Here is a 19844-nt window from a genome sequence, read left to right on the forward strand (position 1 = left end):
GTGGGGCCCGGAGGCGGGCTCGTGGAGACGCCCCTTCCCCCGCACTAGCTCGGGTGTCCTGGAGCATGCGGGGGGAGTGGGCGGGGCGTGGGAGTGGGTAGCGGGGATGGGGGATGGGGACTCTAGGGGAAGGGTCCGGGGTCCGAGGCGCTGAGAGGGGCGAGGACAGTTGGCAGAAGCCGCTGGAGATGGCGGAGACGGTGGGGCAGAATTCCGGCTCTGTTGGGGGCTGCCTAGGTGACCTTGGGCCAGTCATTTTCCACCTTCGGCCTCAGGCTGCAAAATGAAGGGACCAGACTGGGTTCGCCCTTTTGTCCCTTCGCCTGGAGGAGCAATTCCTTTTTATGATCTCGGGTCGGCTGCTGCTTGGGGGGGGTGGGGAGGAGCAAAGCGCGCTTCCGAGTCTCAGTACCCAGACTGCTTCGGGCAGGGATGCCCTAGGACACGTTCCCAGTCCTTTCCCAGAGCGCCTCGGCTTCCCCAGCCTCCCCCAGCCCATTTCACTGGAAAGCTGACTGAGTTCTGGCGGCGTGAGAACTTTGTTCTCGTAGCCGTCGCTCTGGTGGGAGGGCGCTCCTCCTCCGTCCTGGACTAGCCCCAGCTCCCTCCCCACCAAGCCCAAACTGCTCTTGGGTACCCGGATGCCCAGGCAGGTGGAGGCTGCAGGCCGGCCGCGGGCGGCAGAAGGTGCGTGTCAGGCCCGCATCGGTGTGGGCGGGTCTGTGCAACACCTGGGGGGGGGGGGGGCTGGCCGTTAGGATTTCACACCCGGGCTCTGTGTGCTCAGGGAGTCACCTGTGCAGGCCCTCTGGACTCCGGATGCTCCGGGCCTCGGGGAGCGCCAGAGGGAAGAGGCCGCATCGGTTCGGGGCTGAAGCTGCGGACCTCTCCCCAGGATGGCTGGCCCCTTCTCTAGCCGACAGGCTCTCCTGCAAAGGATGCTGGGTTGGGGAGGCTCCCAGAGCTGCTGAGAACTGCAAAGATTCTCTGGGTAAGCTGCTGGCTTTTATCGGTGCCTTTTCCCTATTTTCCTCCTCCTCCCCCAAGCCCTATCTCCACCCCTGCTCTCTCCTGCCCCATGGGTCCGGGGGCTTTGGGAAGAGTTAAGATAAGTCTGCTATGGCTCACAAATGCTATAGGCCTCCAGCCCAGGGATTCTTAACCTTTTCAGTGCCATTCACTCTTCTGGCACTGGGATACAGCCTATGGACTCCTCGGAATGCTTTAAAACGCACAAAATAAAATACGGGGGATTAGAAGGAAAACCAGTGATACTGAAATAAAGTTATCAAGAGACTTTTACAAATTCATTGATCCACTGAAATCTATTGATCCCTTCGGAATCCATGGAGCCCAGGTTAAGGACCCCCCCAAGGTATCTGCCACCCCCTTTTCCTCATAGGACCCCAGCCTGGGGCTCCCTAAGGATATGGGCTTCTTGGTCTCTTTTATTCTCTAAAATTTACCTCCCCCACAAATGAACCAGAGTTCTGCAATTCCTTTTCAGGTAATTCCCCCCCCCCCATACCCATCCACACTCACACATATACATACCACATAATTTCTCTCCCCCATCCACACTCATAATCACAACCCCACATACACAGCTCACTTCTCCAATCCCCATTCCTCCCGGAGGATTAACTTTCATCTTGGCTTCAATTGCTGGGCTAGAAAAATGCATCTTTTCTTTGTCCCGAATCTCCGAATCCCTCCTAATCCACCACATGGAAACATTATAGGATTAAGGTGCCTGGTTAGGCAGAAGGCGGAGCTCCGGTGGAACGGGAGGGAGGCTCTCCCGGGGAAGGGCCAAGAGGACTCTGACAGCCACAGAGCCTGAGGAGGCAGAGCAGGGGAGAGGGTGAAGGTGAGGACTGCCGCTGACGTCATTGCTCCTTCACCTACCTGCGGCTGCAGGACCCCACCCTGGGGTGGAGTGCCTGAATCAGAAGCCTGCTCCACTTCTGGCCACAGGTAGGTGAGCTGCTGCTCCAGGGAAAAACCCAGCGGAGAGTATATTGAGATCAGGGGGATCCAGACTGGACCAAGAGGCTATAAATGAGGGAAATGGAGGAGAAAGCTCGGGGTCCTCAGAGGAATGGACAGCTCCCTTCCTCCTGCTCCTTCCACTACAGTGGAGAGAGGGCTGGAGCTGGGCTAAGAGGAAATAGGTTCCTATCCTTTCTGCTACTTAATGTTTGTATGATCCTGGCCAAATGTCTTTATTTCTTGGATCCTTACTGCCTCTTCTGTGGAGTGAGGGAGCCGGACTACGTGACTTCCAAAGATCTGTGATCCCACGATCCTAAGACATAGAGCCCCAGCACACCGTGCTGAAACGCGGAGAAGACAATCACTTCCACTTTTAGCCACTATCCCTTTCCAATAGCCTAAGGGAAGTTAAGATGAAAGCAAGTCTTCCAGTTTACAATCAACAATTCCTACTCTGCCTTCTCCCCACCCCCGCCCCCCCAGGCCTTAAAAATAACCCAACAAAAAAGATGAAAGACCAGAACAAGAGGATCAAGTGGGAATGGACCAAAAACATGTAGAAATACAGGTTAGGGAAACTAAGGCCATAATGAGAGTGTAGTCAGTGGGATCTTCAGCATCAGCTGACCCGAGAAGAGAGAGGCGATTACTGAGGTTGGGTGTTTTTCTAAAACTGAATCCTCTGTCAATCATTTAAAAAAAGAAAAAAAAAAGGGATTTCCCATTGATATATCACTTTAAAAACAAACAAGAAACTCTTTCACAACTAGGATCGTGGAATTTAGAGCGGGGAGAAGGGGTATCTTGGAGATCATCCAATGAAAAATCATTTTTGTGGATCAGGAAACAGACCTAAAGAGGAAGAGCTATTTTTCCCAAAGTTATGCAGGTAGTAAGAGGAAAGAGCAGGATTTGAACCCACTTCTGGTGCTTTTTGCAACCAGACCTCAATGTTTCCTTATTTAATTTGATTCTCAAAATGGTGTCCTAACCATAAAAGACATTCTATGTTTTTATGATGATATTAGATAAGACAGGCATTATTAGTCCCATTTGACAGATAGAAAAACTGAGCCCCAAAGGCTTACACCTGGTAATTACTTGAGATGGTACTTGATCCTGGAAGAAGGCTAGGGGGAGGTCAGTCCAGCTTTAGGAAAATCCAGGAAAACGTTTTCTGGGTCTGCCTTCCCAATTCTTCCCTCTTTGGAAAAGCCAGAACCCTGCTGGTCATTTGAGCAATAGAAGCTTTTGCTCTCTATATTGTGAGATAACAGGACCAAAGAGGGACAGTAAATCTTTGGGGAGGAGCTGTTGCTAAAATGACAGAGTCAGAATCTGGAAGCCTGGATTCAAATCTCTAGTCTGCTAACTGGGTGATCCTGGCCACATTCTGTGGGTCTCATTGTCTTCCCCAGTTAGATGAAGGTTGAATGCAGGTGGTTTTGAAGGTCCCTTTCATCTCTAATGATCAATAAATGGGGGGGGGGAGTGATTGAGTGGATAGGCAGGAAAGAGAAACTCCCAGCTAGAATAGGGTTAAGTTGTCTGCAGTGACTAGAGATGGTGCTTCAAGCCCATCGGCAGTGCAGGGCTCAGTTAGCCAAGCCTGAGCATCTTTGAGGATACTGAGCACAGGGAAAGCAGGCAATATGGATGCGAGGTGAACGATGAGGTTCTAGGGCCAGTGCTCAGGTAAGGAGCCATGGGGACTGGGGGAAGCTGCAATATCTCCCTGCCCATGGAGCAGAGAAGGGAAGGGGGCACTTCAGCCCAGGGGCACTGGGAATCAGGGATGCTGACATGTCCCTTAGACTGATGAGCTGCCCCCTTCCCTTCTCTGCTCCATGGGCAGGGAGATACTGCAGCTTCCCCCAATCCCCTGCACACTCACACACACACACACACACACACACACACACACACACACACACGCCCCTGGGCAGGCTGAACTTGGGCACTGCAGGGAGGGCAATGTGCCAGGCACAAGAGAAGCATCAGAGAGGGGGTGGGGAAGGGGGTAATGTGATAGGAGCACAGGACTTGGTCCTCAGTACAGTGGCCCCAGGGTTGCCAATGACAGCAGTCATTGGTGGGAAACCAAGGGTCCTATTTCTCCCCTCCTCCCCACACACAAATATCTTTCACCAGAGTGACCAAGGAGACAGCTTCCAAGCTGGGAACATACCACTTCTCATTTCTTCTTTCTCTCTCCTCCTCCATTCCCACTCAGAACATTTATATGCCCTAGTTTTCAGGTAAAAAGCTCAGTGGGGTCAACCCAAGTATTTCCCATCAGCAGATTCCTGATCTGCAAAGCCTGTTTCTATGTTCCTGTGATATTTAAGGACTAAAACATAGTCTGAAAATATCCTGAGCATTGCCACCCTCAAAATTCCTCTTTGAGTGAGGGCAGTCTGCCCCCGACACCTGTGTGACCTGAAAAGTGAGTTTCCTTCTCTATGCCATAGTTTCTGCAACTGTAAAATTATGAAGTTATACTAAATGATCTAGTTATATTAGATGAGGTCCCTTCCAGCTTTAAATCATCTGATCCTAAGTAGGAAAGGAGACCTTGTTAGTATTATTGATTGCTTGTAACAGGGAGCCGGAGACCCTCACTCAGAGGGAAGATGCTGATATTCTAGCTGACAGAGATGCTGACGTGAGAGTCACTGCTGAGACTCTGCTGGGAAGTAGGATAGGACTGACTGGCTGGCTCCGAAGCCCTGGGGAGCCACAGAATCTGAGGGCGGGAGGTACAGGCCATAAATCTGGAATAAGGTCCTTTACATATATCTATCTATCTACATCTGTATCTTTAGTGCTATCTAGTGCTTTCCTAAGCACTTATTTGCCCATGGACTTGGTGCAAAGACAACAGGGAAACAGGGCCTGTTGTCAAGGAACTTACAATCTATGGAATAATCAACTAAGCTTACAATCCTTTGAAACATTGTGATTCCTATTTGATGGATGAGAAAACTGAGAATAAAAAAGTAAGCGATTTCTCCAGAATTACAGAACCAGTTAATGTCAGTGCCAAGTCTTTTTTGTTCAGTCCTTTATTAGTCATGTGCAATTCTTCTCTTGGCAAAAATACCGGAATGGTTTGGCATTTCCTTCTGAGACTACAAACTGGTTTTTAAAAAGATTTTAAATTTTTTCAGGCATTTTTTTCTCCATCTTACCCTTACTTGGAAAAAAAAATTAATGACCCTGTAACACATATCAAGCAAAATAATTTCCCCATTGATCATATCTACACATGTGACTCATTCTATATATGAATCTGTCACTTCTCTGCCAGGAATGTTTCCTCACTGTCTTCCTTACTTATAGTTGACAGGAGTTTTTAAGACTTTCAAAACTGTTCATTTATTCAATCAAATAACTCATTTCAGAGATGAGGAAATAGACCACCATTAAGTTCAAGTGGTTTATCCAAGGCCATGCTACCAAAAGGCCAAAATTGGAATGGGCATATGAACCACCTGATTCAGTACCCTTTTTCTTATGGTCAAATTGGAGGAGGACCGGACACAGACTGAAGGGGAAAGAGGAGGGTCTGGAGTCTGAAAATCTGCTTTTGAACCTTACTAGCTGTGTGATTCTAAGCAAAACAATTAACCTGTTTCCTTATCTGTGAAAAGGATAAGTTGTGTGTTACCTCAGAGAGTGCACTTTGTTGCTAAGAAAATAAATCAGTTTGATTCATGAAGAAGTAATTAAGCTTCTCCTACCCTGTGAGGCTTATTGAGAACTTATTGAGAGGTAAAAGACTAGAAAAGAAACTGCTTGCCTTCAGGGAGCTTACATTCTACTGCATCTCCATTTCTCTTCACCTCCACGTTTTCTTTCCTATTACAGGTTTGTCAAAGGAAAAGTGAAGGCAGAGAAAGGCAAGCCCTGGAGAGCCGGTATTGACCATGGCCCCCTATGCTGCTATCTCCCACTGGAGCCTCCTCTTTACATGGATACTCCTCGCTTGTATAGTGCAGGCTGGGCAGCTTCCTGGGCAGCCAGAAAGCTCAAGACAAAGCCTTGACAAACACCCTACTCAGGAATCCGAGCAGGACTATGGGGAATCCCCTGGAACCAGGCACCAGAACCATAACTCTCAGGACCAATCCTCGTTAAATCATGGAGATAGAAGTGAGCTTGGTTTAGACCTAAGAGACTGGCTCAGACCCACTCTGCCTCCTTGGCTCAGGGCTCCTGTGGGGCCAGGAGAAACTGAGAGGCCCAGAAAGTCTCCAAATAGCCTCGTTCTGCCCCTGTCCACCTCTCCTCCTCTGAGCCCAGTAGCCAGTCTGGAGACCCCTTCTGCTCAGGATAGGGTCACTGGAGCTTCGTGGAAGGACTCTCCTCCTAGGCAAGAAGGATACGGCTTGGTGGATAACTTAGTCACTGGAGATGAAGGGGAAAGGGATGTGGGGGTCAAATTATGGGTTTCAAAAGGACCCATTTTTAAAGATACGAGGGATCCTCTGAAAACAGAGCAGCCTCCAGGACAAGTGGCTCCAATCTCCCTTGCAACTGCATCCCCTGAGGAGTCTCCAGCTCCTCATCTCTTCTCCACCCTTGTCCTCAGAACACAAAAACCCCATCCAAAGGGTCTTCAAGAGAAGATAGAGGTCTTGTCTAAAGGTATGACAAGCCCTACTCCCAAAGGGATTCCTAGGGAGGACTTGGAATGGAAGGTAGTCAGCAGGGATGATGATCTTAGTCTTCAAGGGCCATTGGCTGGCCAAGCCCCAGCTCTTTCATGGGTGCCTTCCATGACAACTGATCATGAGCACCAGCCACTAAGTAACAGTCCTGTGATTCCAGAGGTAGGAGGAGAGCTGATTATGCAGACAGACTTTGTCACTCTCAGGACCATAAACAGTTATGTCCCCTTCTCAAAAGACCATGCCCTAAGCCCCACGGTGGGTGCTGGAGAGGAAATGACAAAGAAAGCACAAAGTTGGAGTGAGAAGGTCACCCCCGGAGAGAAAAAGCAGGGCTCCCCCCAACCAGGGGTAGGAAGGAGCTGGAGTGAAGAAGCCCAAGCCCCCCAACTTATCACTGAGAAGAGTTTTGTGTCTTCTGTCCTAAGACCTGAGTTGACATCCTCTGCTACAGCTGCTTCCTCTCAGGGTTCCAAGTCTCTGCCCATCTGGATTTCAGAAAATCACCTTCCCTCAGTCTTGGCCGAAGAGCCTGACCTCAGGACTCGAAGCTGGAGTGCCCATTTTGCCCATCAAATCAGCACCCAAAAGGCTCCATTCAGCCCCCAGACTGAAGACTCTGACATGGAGGGGTCCACTCCCTCTACTACACTTCTTCCCAGGTCCAAGTCACCATCACCTTCCCTTGCCTCCAACATTACAGCTCCACTGTTTCCTGGGCAACAGCCTGGGCCAGGTAGGTACAAGGGGAATTTCTAGGTACTGGTCCCACCAAGTTGGCTCCTTCTCACATAGTTCTTAAATGCTTACATGCTTCCCATTATCCATCATAGACCCTACTGGGTTCCTTCAGGCAAGGAAGGAACTGACCCAGGAAATAAAGTCTCCTCTCAATACTGGAAGCCCTGTTTAGGCCTAGCCTTCATGCTAGTTCCTGCAGCCCTGGGTATGCATTCTCTAAGAAGGATGGACTTAGATAATGTGTTTTGCCTCCTAAAAAGCAGAATTCCAAGAATCTTGAGAGCTCCCTAGTTCAGCTATTGTCATATGAGCCTAGACAAGCTATTTAACCTCAAAGTACCTCACTTTTCTTATCTGCAGAATGTGAAGAATAATACTGTGAAAATAATATAAAATAGCATAAAAGACTGCTTTCATATCAGGGAGCCTCAGTTCAAATCCCAACTTGCTTTCTACCTGCAGGACTGTGAGCTAGTCACTTAATAAACACTCTGAACCACAGTTTTCTCAATTATAAAAGTGATGGTGTTAGACTAAATGATCTCCAAGGCCCCTTTGAGTTCTAAATCCTATGATAGGAGAAGATAATGAGAAGATAAAATCAAAAGTTCCTTGAAAATTGTGAATTGTTATGCATATTGTATAAGTAGAGCAATAATGTGATTAGTGGATAGAGTACTGGATTTTGGGTCGATAAGATCTGTAATCAAATTCTTCCTCTAAAAAGCTACATGAACATGGAAAAGAGTTACTTATTTTCTCTGTTTCAGGCAATTTTTTTGATAGCTTTTTATTTTTCCAAATATATACAAAGTATGTTTTCAACATTTACTTTTACAAAACCTTGTGTTAATGGTTTTTTTTTCCCTCTCTCTCCCCCTCCCATAGATAGTGAGCAATCCAATACAGGTTAAACATGTGCAGTTCTTTTCAACATGTTACCACATTCATCATGCTGCACAAGAAAAATGAGATTAAAAAGTGAAAGGGGAAAAATGAGAGAAAAAACAAGCAAACAATAGCAATCAAAACAGGTGAAAATAGCATATTTTGATCCACATTCAGTCAACATAGTTCTCTCGGCATGCAGATGACTCCTTCCATCATAAGTCTATTGAAATTCCTTGAATCACCTCATGTTGAAAAGGGCCAAGTCCATTACAGTTGATCATCACGTAATCTACAATGTTCTCTTGATTCTACTTACTTCATTTAGCACCAGTTCATGCAAGTCTTTCCAGGTTTTTCTGGAATCAGGCAGTTTAAAAATAAATAACTTTTTCTTTTTCAAAATACATACAAATGAAAAATGTGAAAATATGTTGAGAAGAATTGCACATGTTTAATCTATATTGGATTACTTGCCGACTTAGGGAGGAGGTGGGGTAAAGGGAGGGAGAAAAATTTGGAACACAATTTTTCAAGGATGAATGTTCAAAAACGATCTCTGCATCTATTTATTTTTATACTTTTATTTTCAAAATGCAGGCAGAGATCGTTTTCAACATTCGTCCTTGCAAAAATCTTGCGTTCCATATTTTCTCCCTCCCTCCCTCTTTTCCCCTCCCCTAGACAAGAAGTAATCCAATATAGGATAAATGTGCAATTCTTCTCAACATATTTCCACATTTATCATGCTGCACAAGAAAAATCAGATCAAAAAGGAAAAAAGGGGGGGAAAACAAGCATGCAAATAACAACAACAAAAAGGTGAAAATACTATATTGTGATCCACATTCAGTCCCCTTAGTCCACTCCCTGGATGCAGATGGCTCTCTCCATCATAAGTCTATTGGAATTGCAGGCAATGCTTTTAAGATTCAAGTTCTAGACATCTGGAAGTTGTGTTGGAGTGAGCTCCCCTCCCCTATGGTATTATTGTGTTTTTTTGTTTGTTTGTTTTTTGTTTTTGTTTTTGTTTTTTTTCAGAGACAGTACTCTTGGAAGAAACTGAACTAATTTCCCCCCAGCGAGTAAGAGGAGCTGTGGAATCTCCAAATTCCCTTAATTCCACCATTGCAAGCACCCCTGTTCCTGGGAAGGTGCTCAATGCCACAAAGAGCCTCCCAGCAGCCGGTCCACCAGGTGAGGGGACTATTTGTGGGGCCTGAATATGGAGGGGAAAGAGAACATTTTCACCCACCCACCCCCAGAAGAGAAGATTCCTGATTTGAAATTTTCTGATTTGGAACCCTGATTTGAAGGAGCCCAGAAAGCACATCTAATCCCATCAGAAGATCTAGGGCCAATTTTCCTAGAAGGACAACAGTTATTTTTGTCTCCGTTCTCCTGTTTGAAAAATCACTACTTTCCCATTTTCCCTTTCCCTGGCTTTCTAAATAAAACAAAACAAAACTCCCAAAAGGCAGGCCATTCTAGCTGATTCACGTGTGGCCTGAATCAGGGGTTGGAGAGTTTTCCCAAAGCCTGGTAAATTTCTGTCTACCTCTCCTGTTGCTGCTCCAAGCACCCTGATTAAGAGAGACTAAAGAAGTCCTAGCTAGCTGAGTGGGAGGGGAGGGAATAACCATCCCTGAGAGCTGAGCAGCTTTTACTATGTTCATCTCGTTTGATCCTCACTATAATGCTCTGAGCTAGGTGCTCACTTTGTGGGGGGACCCCCTCTCGAATCCCAGGGGAAGGCCTGGGGGGTTCGGGGAAGGCAGGGGTCTCACGGATGTCCTTGTTTCAGGTGCAAAGGAAAGGCTGCCTGCGGAGCGGCCTCCTCAGAGCCACCCTCCGGCCCCTCCAGCTTCCTCCGGGCCATCCGTGGCCACTTCCCGCCGGGGGCTCATCCGCGTCACCACCCAGAGAGCCCTGGGGCAACCGAGCCCTCCGGAGCCGTCTCCGAGCCCCGCGGCCTCGGACGCTCCCCCGGATTCCACTTGCGGCCCGAGGGCGTGCAGCCCCCAGATCAATGGGACGAGCTCCCCGCCCCTGCGCTGGGGGCCTCTGCGGCACACCCTGAGCTTCGCCTGGGAGCTGCACGTGTACGGAGCCGGGGCCTTCTTCCTGCTGCTGGCCTTCCTGGCCCTGGCAGGCCTGGTGGCCGCCGCGGTCACGCCGCACGTGCCCGGGCGAGCCCACGCGCTGGCCGCGGCCGCTCTCGTGCTGGCGGCCTCCTTGCTGCGCGCCATCTACTTACTGGCCGACCCCTACGGCTCCCGGGGCCGCTGGGCGGCCCGCACCGGGCTGGTGCTCTACAATCTGCCCTTCCCTCTGCTGGTGACGGCCCTCGGGGCGCTGGCGCTCCTGGGCCTCGGGCAGCTGCTCCCGGCCAGGCTGCGCAGCCTGCGGCTGCTGGGCGTGCTGGGCGCCGTGCACTGGACGCTCCTCCTGGGAGCCGACCTCCTCTCGCCCTGGCTTCGCCCTCCTCTCAACCTGCTGGTGCAGGGCCTGTCGTGCGCCTGGGGCGCCGCCGTGGCGCTGGGCACGCTGCTGCTGTGCCGCCGCTGGCTCCTCGGGGCGGTGGAGGTCGGCCCCGAGGGCCACGGGAGGAGCCGCGCCGCGGGGCCCGGGCCCAGGGTCCTGGCTGTGGGCGGGGCTCTCGGATTGCTGGCCAGCGGTTTGCAACTGGCGGCCGCAGTGTGGCTGTACCCGCTGGCGGGGACCCCCGGCCGCTTCTCCTGGCCCTGGTGGGGCGTACAGTTCTGGCTCCGCCTGGTGGAACTCGCCTGGGCGGCCGCCCTGGCCCTGGTGGCTGGCGTCGCTTCGTGCCGCTGGGGACCCAGGCCCACCGAGCACACGTGCTGGGGCAAGCTGCTGCACTACGCGTGCCCCCCGCCGGGTAAAAACGAGGTGCCCGAGTACCCCAACAACTGCTACGACTGGACGGGCACAGCCGGGCTCGAGCGCGGCGGCACAGACATCAGCAAGAGCCTCATTCGCAACCCCGCGGAGAGCGGGGGCTGCCGCCCCGCCAAGGACAGCAACGAGCTGCGAGCCGGTCAGGTGTTTACCAGCCCCGCCGGCTCGGCCGCCTCCCTGGCTCGGGCCGGCCGGAGCCCCAAGTACCCCAACAACGTGGGCCCGGGCCGCTCCCGCAGCAGCGTGTGCCTGGATAAAACTGCGGGCTTGTCGCTGAGCGATCTGGACCTGCGCCCGCCGTCGCCCATCAACCTGAGCCGGAGCATCGACGAGGCGCTGTTTCGGGAGCACCTGGTCCGCGACAGCGTGTTCCTGCGCTCCAGCCTGCAGTACCCCGCTGGCCTGGGCCGTCGGGACTCGGCCGCCTCCCTGCAGGCCCTCCCCCAGCCAGGGGGCCCCGCCTCGCGGCAAAGGCGCAGCAGCAACCCCGACTGTTCGGGCCTAACCCCTCAGGACCGCTGCTGTTCCTTGACTGACGTGCGGATCGTGCCCAAGCCTGCTCCCGAGCCGGAAACGGGGGCAGCGTCCGGGAGCTCGCTGGATAGCTTTTCCAAGGGCTCCCTCAAGATCAGCTGGAACCCGTGGCGCCATGGACTGTCTTCGGTGGAGAGCCTCCCCCTGGACGAGCTGCCCAGCACGGTGCAGCTGCTGCCCTCCCAGGCCGAGCCAGAGCCTGCGTCCGCCCCGGAGGAGCTCGGGGACTCGGAGCGCGAGGCCCGAAGGAGCTTCCTGGCCCTGAGTAAGCAGGTAGACTCCCGAAGCGCCTCCAGCGAAACCATAGAGCTGTGATCAGTCCGGGAAACTGGGGACTAGAGAGAAAAGGGGAGCCGCTCCCCTTCCCTTCCTGTCCCCCAGAGAGAGAGGGCGCTTCATCCTCAAATCCAGGATTATTTTTTTACCTATTTTTTGGAACTCAGATTTTTGCCCAGGGATATGGCCTTCACAGAGTGGAGGTAAAATGGGGAGAGCGCTCTAGGGGAAGGGCCTTCTGCTGCCCCGAAGCACGGAGCCAAGGAAGGATTCCAGGAGCTATAACGGGGACACGTTCTGCAAGAAGTCCCTTCGAGAGCCATGTCTAAAACTTCCTGCTTTGTGCCAAAAAACAAAAAAAACAAAACAAAAAAACCCCGACAAAATAAACTTTTAAACCAATCTGCCTTGCCCACCCTTCCCTCTTTAGCCCTCAAGTTTTCCTCCTATAGGACTCTATCCTTCATCTCCTCCTACTATCCTAGGCTGAGCTTTCAGCCACTCGGCCAAACAGCGAGGAGAAATCAAGGCAGGGTAAGCCAGGCACTGCTCCAACATCTATGATAGCCCACAGTGCTGTGTGCCGGACTCAGAAGTCACGGAGTAGAAATTAAAATCTTGGTTTTGCTCTAGTCACTTAACTGTTCTGGGACTCAAGTTTTCTCAGCTATAAAATGAGGGGGTTTAACTCATCACCTCTAAGGTCCCTTTTATTTCTAGGTCTAGGACCCAGGAGCTGCATTTGGGAGACTTAAGAAGCTCTTGGGACACTACAGAGCAGTGGATGGAGGTTGGGAGTGGGCAGTCTTTGGTTATAAAGGTTTCTCTTTCCTTGCCCATTAATTTTCAGGGCCCTGCTTCATAGCTGAATCTCACATCGCCAGTGGACATTCCCTTATCCCATTTTCCCCATCAGAACAATTCCTGAAGCTCACACACTGAAAGTGATGGTAAATTCTCTCCTTCTACCACTCAACCCCAAAATCCTTCTAGTTCTTCCAGTTCCAAAGAGATTAGCCCAAGATTCATAGTCAGAGGATCTAACCACTATTTCCAACACAGAGCCTAGGATCAGCTATTTAACTTCAGAGACACCCAATTTTCCTCTCTATAAAATTAGGTTAGTAATATTTTGGCTCAAATTTTTGGGGAAATTTTTTTCAAAGTATTACATAAAGAGCAAAGAAGAGGTGCATGGTGGGAGTAAGTAGAGTGTGATGTAGCAAAGTAACAAGAAGCAAGGATGTCCAGGAAATATGAGCAGGAGAAATAGGTGGATTTTGGGAAAGACTGAGGCAAGGTAATCTTGAGAAGTCAGAAGAAAATGAAAGAAAATTCTGGGCTTCTTAGGTCAGCCATGAGGGGCAAACTTGAGAAGAAGACTTTGACATAGAAAGGTGAATCCAGGACACCTCATTCCAAGTGAGCAAAGGCCTCCTGGGGCCCCACTTATATGCCATCCCTCATAGACCATTAGACAAATGTACAATATGTCAAGCCGGAAGCTAGGCCTGGGGTAGATAGCAGAGGGGGCTTAGAGATGCTGGAGTCACTACTAGATTTATGAAGAACTTTATTTTCCTGAGATGAATAAATAGTTGAGTGAGTGTGGGCAAAAGCAAGGGCAGGGACCATGCAGGAGGATTCTGTCCCTCTGCTCCTCTTCCCTTGCATGGACCACCTCCCTGTGCCTCCCAGTTTCCAGGACTAAAGAGGGGAGAAGGGAGAATATGGGGCACAGCTGTGTAGCCAAGGTCATAGGCACTACCAAAAGGAGGAAATAATTTTTAAAAATCACTTAGCCAGGACTTGTCCTCCCTCTCAGTATCTCATTCCCACCCCCCTTCCCAACTCCCTTTAAAGTTTTGGGCCCTGCCTCCAGGGGCATTTTTTTCAAAACCCTTCCATTGCCAGTTCCTACAACAAGTAGGCCCCAGCATCACTGGATGGCCTGGAGTCCCGCTGCACAGGGGAGCGGAAGGCCACAGGAAGTGCATCTAGTAGAGAAGGGGAGTAAGGCCAGAGGAAAGGATGGAACCCTGGCCCGGTCCCCACACATAAACACAAAATAACTGCAGCCCTAGCCTGTGGCTAGGAGGGAGACATTCCCATCTCCAGCTCTGCCTGGAGGGGCCACATCCACAAAGATAGAAGCCAAGGGACAGAGAGAGGCACTGAGCTTAGCAGAGGACTGGCGTGGCACCTGGGAGCTGGCAGTCCTGATTCACTCGGGCTTGGGAGGGCAGGGCTTAGAGTTAAGGTTTGCTGACTTGTTTCCTCCTTGACACAAACCTTAACTTGCCCAAGCTGCCTGTCCATCTAGATCCAGTCTCCCCCCACCATCAGTTTTCAGTCCTTGGGCTCAACCTGAGCCGACCCCCCCTTGGCCCGGCACTGTAGAGAGGGAGGGGGGAACCCTCCCACCTGTAGCAATTCTCTATCTGCCTTTGATGAAGCCGTCCAGCACACGGTCACTACGCTCTGACAGCCAGTATCCGGCCATGGCAGCCACAGCCCCGATGAAGATGGCAGTGAAGACCATGTCACCTTTGGCTGCCAGTGTAGCCAGGGCACAGATGATGACACCAAAAAACATCTGCTGCAAGACCACCACCTCATCGTCGGTCACCTCGGAGAAGAAGCCTCCTGGCTTGGGCTCTGAAGAGGAAGAGAAGAGATCATGAGCAAACAACGCTCTGAACCTCACAAACTCTTACATTCAAAACCTTCTCAGTCCTAAAAACCACCTCACCGCTGGCTGCTCTCACTCCTTTTGAGGATGAGGAACCATCTTTTTAAATGGGATGTGCCCCGGGTCCCTGAGTGAGTCTATCTCAGGTATCCTGATATTGGATCTAAGGTTCTATCTGATAGGCCAGGTTGACAGAAGCCGGGTAAGGTATATGTAAAAGTCACCAACGGAAGCAAGGCATTGGGAGAGAGCTATCTGGGCTGTGGCAGTCAAGGAGAGAGAAAAGAAGGGCTTGGGAGAAGGGCTGTAGACACTACAGATGGCCAGTGGCCAGATAAGCGCTGGGCAGGCCTCTGGGCAATCTCCTTGGAGACCGACAGGAAGGGTGGGAAGCTCGGCTCTGCAGGGGCCACCAGACTGCCCAGAAGGTGCTTCTGCTACCCCAGGCAGCCCCCCCAGCCCCACCCCCAAGGCACCGCTCACCTTCCAGCTGCCGTGGCACACAGCCCTCCTGGCCTCTCTCGTAGCCCTCCACACAGGCGCACCGGTAGCTTCCGTCCGTGTTCTCACAGAGCTCGTGGGGGCCCGTGCACACCTCCTCCTGACCCTCACACTCGTCCACATCTGGGGGATGGAGGAGAGGTCAGGCCTCCTCTGCCCCCCATGACCCAGAGTCCCCAGGCCCACCACTCCTCAGTGTTGGGCGGGCCAGACAAAAAGGAGGCTCCCTCACCCAAGCATTTGGCTCCCTCTCGGCGGTAGCCCGCACTGCACCTCTTACACCGGGCAGGCCCTGCCCCCATACAGCCAGCGCAGGCTTTGGCACAATCTGGGGAGAAAGGGGAGAAGGGCCGTGAATGGGACTCCGCGATCTGACGAAACTTGGGAGTTGGCCGTAAGAGACCGAAAGAGCGGCTGTCCCTCCCAAGGGGCCTCCCTCTCCCCCGCCTCCACCTCCAAAGTTGGGTCTGACCTCGGCACTCATAGGACCCATCCGTGTTCACGCAGAACTGGTTGGCTTTGCAGGTGGCCATCTCTGTCCCACACTCATCGATGTCTGTGGAGAAGGAAAGGCTTTCAGAGACCTCCCTCCACTACTAACCCCCTCTGATTTCATGGGGACCCTGTCCTCACAGGCCCCACAATACTCTATGTGTATCCACAACAGTTTATTCTTTTCAAGTCTTTTCATATCCATTACACTCACCTGATCCTTACAACAACCCACAAGGGAAAAGTAGTTCTTTTTTTTTTTTTTTCCATTGTTAAAAAACATTTTTATTTAAAGTTTCGAGTTCTATCCCTCCCTCCTTCCCAGAGACAATAGCAATCAGATACAGGGCCTACATGTGCAGTTATGCAAACATTTCCTTATTAGTCATTTTGCACGAGACAACCCCAAAAGGAAAAAAAAATGAAAGTAAAAAGTAGCATCCTTTAGACTGTCTTCAAACAATAAGTTCTTTCTCCAGAGGCAGATGATCTGTTTCACTGTTAGTTCTTTGGGATTGTCTTAGATCATTAGATTGTTGAGAAGAGCTAAGTCTTTCACAATTCTTCATCCAACAATATTTTAGTTCCATTTTTACAGAAGACAAGACTGAAGCCCATTGAATGACTTGCTCAGAGTCACATGGCTCCTAGCGGCCCACCTCTCCTAATCCTTGGCACAAAGCCCCCCTGGAAAGAGTGGGAGGCCTGTCCTGAGTCTGCCCCACTCTGCTGCACTCACCCACACACTTTTGCTGGTGCAAGGCCCAACCTTGTTTGCAGCGAAGACAGTTGCCCTCCTTGGGGCCCGAGCAACGGGAACAGGGGCCGAAGCAAGCTGAGGAAGGCAGAGACAAAGGGAGGGATGGTGAGATGGGGAAGACGGTGGGCCCCCTTGACAGCTGAGCCACCACGCCATCTCCATCCCCAACCCAAGGGCCTCCCTGGCCCTGGCCCACTACCTACCCTCACATACCAGGTGGCTGGAGTTTCGAGTGGCTTCATAGTAACCGTCCCCACACTGGGCACAGGTGGGGCCCCCATAGCTGAGCTGGCAGTCACAGCGCCCACTGCCCTGTCGGGTGCCCTCCCCGTCACAGTGCCCATTACCACTGCAAGGCTTCTCCGTGCCCCCGGGACAGGCTGTAAGGAGACATCACCCATCCTAAGCTAGGACAGCCTTGGAACTGGGCTGGCAAAAGCTATTACTCCCTTACCCCCAGGATCCACCAGCCCTCCCAAACACCCTCAGGCACATGGAGCTCTCCAGAACAGTACCACCCCTTCATCTCCTATCATCACAACTGGGCCTAGTCTGAGTCTAGGGCCTGGTTATCACACCTCCATACCAGCACATGGTACCACACTGGGCTTTGCCACTGTCCTTCTCCACTTTTTACCTCATTTCATCTCCACAAATAACCCGGGAGCTGGACAAGTATCATTATTCCCAATTTGCAGATAGAGGAATTAAGGCTAGGTCATATAAGACAAGTGGAGATGAAGGGACGGAGACAGCTTAACTACACAAGGGTCAGAGAAGGCCTCGGAAGAGAAAATGGCAATTTTGACTAGCTAAAATTGAAAAGCTCTTGCACAAATAAATCCAGTGTAGTCAGAAAAAGAAAGGGAAGAAGCTGAGACAAGTTCAATGGCTTCCCTCAAACTCCATGCCACACTCTCTGCAGGGCCCCCGAGGAGCAGATGCCCACACGCCCACCACCCCATTCCCAGAGGCAGTTTGAGCAACTCACCCTGACAGGAGGGCCATAGGTTCCGGGAGGGCAGCAAACCTTTAGGGAGTCCATGCAAAGCCACTGGAAGAGATCGGGGGCCTGATGCTGCCTGAGAGGGTGGGGGCACCATTAAAGGGGCGGGACACAATACATGCCACAAAGAGTGGGGTCGAGGCTCTCTGAAGGACCCGGCCCAGCGTCCTCCCTTCCTCAGGGCTGGTCAACCAAGGAGCCGCGCTGGTCTGGTGGTGAGCCATCGTCCAGCCCCGCTCCCCTTACTTTAGCAGCAACCCCAGAGGCTAACTGGCTCGGACCTGCTTCAGATTAGCATCAGACTTGCAGGTTTTCGGATTCCAAATCCAGTGCTCTTTCTGCCACACCACCTCATTTCCCAGGTGAGTTGCTTCCCAAAACAACTCAGGTCAGTTTGATTCAATTAAAAATACATTTATTGAGCACCATTAACACACTGTGTTAGGTGCTACAGAGATAAAAATCAGCAGTGTCTGCTTTCAAAGAGCTTACAATCCAAAGGGGGGAAGGGGAGCTCGAGGCTCAACACAAACAACGTGACCCAAGGTGGGATGTGATATGGTAAAAGCGACCCGACAATGACCTGGTATTTGGACTGATGGGAGATGCTCCCTCCTGCCAACCTGTGTTCCCCGAGCCCGCAGGGAGCCCACTCACTTGTGGAACCACCACGTCTCCACCAGCTCCTCACTCTGCTCCAGGAGTCGGTGACATTCAAAGTCGGACTTGCTGCACACGCCCTCCAGCACCTCCACCAGCCGGGTCTCACTGGCCAAGTGAGACAGGTGAACAAGCTGAGGTCCGGCCCTGCCCCTTGCCTGGCCCTCCCTCCCCCCCGCTGGGCCTAGCCAGTGAATCCCACCAGTGGTCCCTAGCAGAGGGGGAAGGCTTCGATCCGCTCCTGGCCCCCGACGTGGCACAGATGGGGCATAAGCAGAGGAGAATCCCCCTGTCCTTGGGAAGGAGGTCCTGCCTCAACCCCGAGACCCCATGGTCTCCCAGTCCTCCAAACTACCTGTCCTTATACTTGGACAGCTTCTCCTCCTCCCAGGCAGTGTTCCCTCCTCCAAAGTTGTCCCCGGACTGTCCGTTCCAAGCCCTGGGAAAGAGAAGGGCAGGACTCATCCACTCCATAATGAGCGGCTCTGCCCTAAACACTTAGAAAGCAGGAGCGTAGCAGCGGGAAGAAGGCACTCACCTTGCTGAAGCTGTGGACCAGGTTCCCGGCAGGTGTGGCAGGGCTGTGACTGGAGCCACGCAGGGACTGGGAAGCTCAAAAAGAGGCACAGACACCATGGCAGGATGGGAACCAAGCTTCTCCAGAGAACTGGGGCCATCTTCCCTCGGGGAAGCCGGTGCGTGTCCCTGTTCGGGGGAACTGGGGGGAAAGAGCCAAAGGTAGTGATGAGAACATGCACCGGAGGAAGACTCGGCCGGGGGAAGATGGCAGGTTCTCCTGGAAATCAGGGAAGAGGAGCAGCAGATAGAGAAATACTGAGCCCGGAGCTGCTCTGTTTCCAGGGAAGTGGAAATTAATTGGGAAGGAAACCAGTCCTTAGGAAAGTGTCTCCATGGGGACAGGAAGAACTAACTTGTGCTCTCTAGTTAGGGGGCAGGCCTAGGAAGGAAGCCGGAGGCAGCCCCGGTGGTCCCCCGGGAGGGGAGTGGGAGAGGAGTCAGGTTATAGTACGGGGAGGAGAAGGGGGGCGAAACCCGGCCCAGCAAAGGGCCAGCGCCCAGCGGGTGAGGGGGACCGTGAGAGTGGGGGCATCTGCAGAGGAGCTGGGCTGGGGGGCCGGAGGTGGGGGAGAGACGATCATGGTGATTCCAGGGGTGTGGAGAGGGAGGTTTACACAGATACTGGGAGGGAGAGAAAACAGACTTATGCCAACACTGAGAGAGAAGGGGCGCTGTGGGGAGAGGGATGGGACAACATGGGGGTTTGTTATTAAGAAAGGAATGGAAATATTAAAGGGGCTGGCGTTGAGGGGGAGGGGGGAAGCAGAGAGGACTACCTGATAAAGAAGAGGGCGGGGGTTAATTAGCGGGGGCTAAGGAAAAGGGGGCACTCTCCAGGTACTGGAGGGGAAAGGGAAATGCCAGAGGAAGGCGCTTAGGGGAAGGGGACAGCACTGGGAGGCTGCCCCCAGTGGGGTGCTCAAGGGGGGGCCGGGGCTGAGGTTAACCACCACACGGAGGAGGACTCTATCTGAGACGGGGCGATCCTGGGAAGGGGAACTGATTTTAAACCAAGTAGTCAGGGGGTCGGGACAAGACGGGGGGGGCTGATTTTAATCACGTATTTGGGGAGCCGACGCTGGGAGGGGCTGATATTAACAGATTCAGGGGGGAAGGGGGTGATACTAG

At 52.0% G+C, this 19844-nt stretch overlaps 2 protein-coding genes across 3 annotated transcripts; one reads left to right on the forward strand and one right to left on the reverse strand.

Annotated features, from left to right (window-relative positions):
- The first annotated feature begins 744 nt into the window (after positions 1-744).
- Positions 745-12430, forward strand: PRRT3 (proline rich transmembrane protein 3). 2 transcript variants are annotated; one of them, XM_074283986.1, is made up of 5 exons: positions 855-991; positions 1743-1977; positions 5866-7404; positions 9339-9494; positions 10102-12430. In XM_074283986.1, exons 3-5 carry the CDS (start codon positions 5925-5927, stop codon positions 12063-12065), a joined length of 3600 nt encoding a protein of 1199 aa, XP_074140087.1. In that variant the 5' UTR covers positions 855-991; positions 1743-1977; positions 5866-5924; the 3' UTR covers positions 12066-12430. The 2 variants fall into 2 exon arrangements, with proteins under 2 accessions (XP_074140088.1, XP_074140087.1); XM_074283987.1 differs by lacking the exon at positions 1743-1977 and having other exon boundaries at positions 745-991.
- A 1152-nt stretch (positions 12431-13582) lies between these two features.
- On the reverse strand, positions 13583-19459 carry CRELD1 (cysteine rich with EGF like domains 1). Its single transcript, XM_074284019.1, is given in 12 exon segments — positions 13583-14684; positions 15202-15342; positions 15452-15547; positions 15692-15775; positions 16451-16546; positions 16675-16851; positions 17459-17553; positions 18135-18245; positions 18493-18554; positions 18556-18576; positions 18676-18696; positions 18698-19459. Coding segments are annotated over 12 exon segments (1242 nt in total). The 5' UTR covers positions 18815-19459; the 3' UTR covers positions 13583-14463.
- Between the last annotated feature and the right edge of the window lie 385 nt (positions 19460-19844).

The sequence above is a fragment of the Sminthopsis crassicaudata genome, chromosome 1 (assembly GCF_048593235.1).
Source record: "Sminthopsis crassicaudata isolate SCR6 chromosome 1, ASM4859323v1, whole genome shotgun sequence".
Lineage (NCBI taxonomy): Eukaryota > Metazoa > Chordata > Mammalia > Dasyuromorphia > Dasyuridae > Sminthopsis > Sminthopsis crassicaudata.

What these genes read in the sequence shown, in the direction of transcription:
- PRRT3 (XM_074283987.1), top strand. Translation starts at nt 5,925, where the DNA reads ATGGCCCCCTATGCTGCTATCTCCCACTGGAGCCTCCTCTTTACATGG. An exon ending in TGGGCAACAGCCTGGGCCAG is followed by an intron (nt 7,405 to 9,338) that starts GTAGGTACAAGG and finishes GTTTTTTTTCAG; the next exon opens with AGACAGTACTCTTGGAAGAA. An exon ending in CCCAGCAGCCGGTCCACCAG is followed by an intron (nt 9,495 to 10,101) that starts GTGAGGGGACTA and finishes TCCTTGTTTCAG; the next exon opens with GTGCAAAGGAAAGGCTGCCT.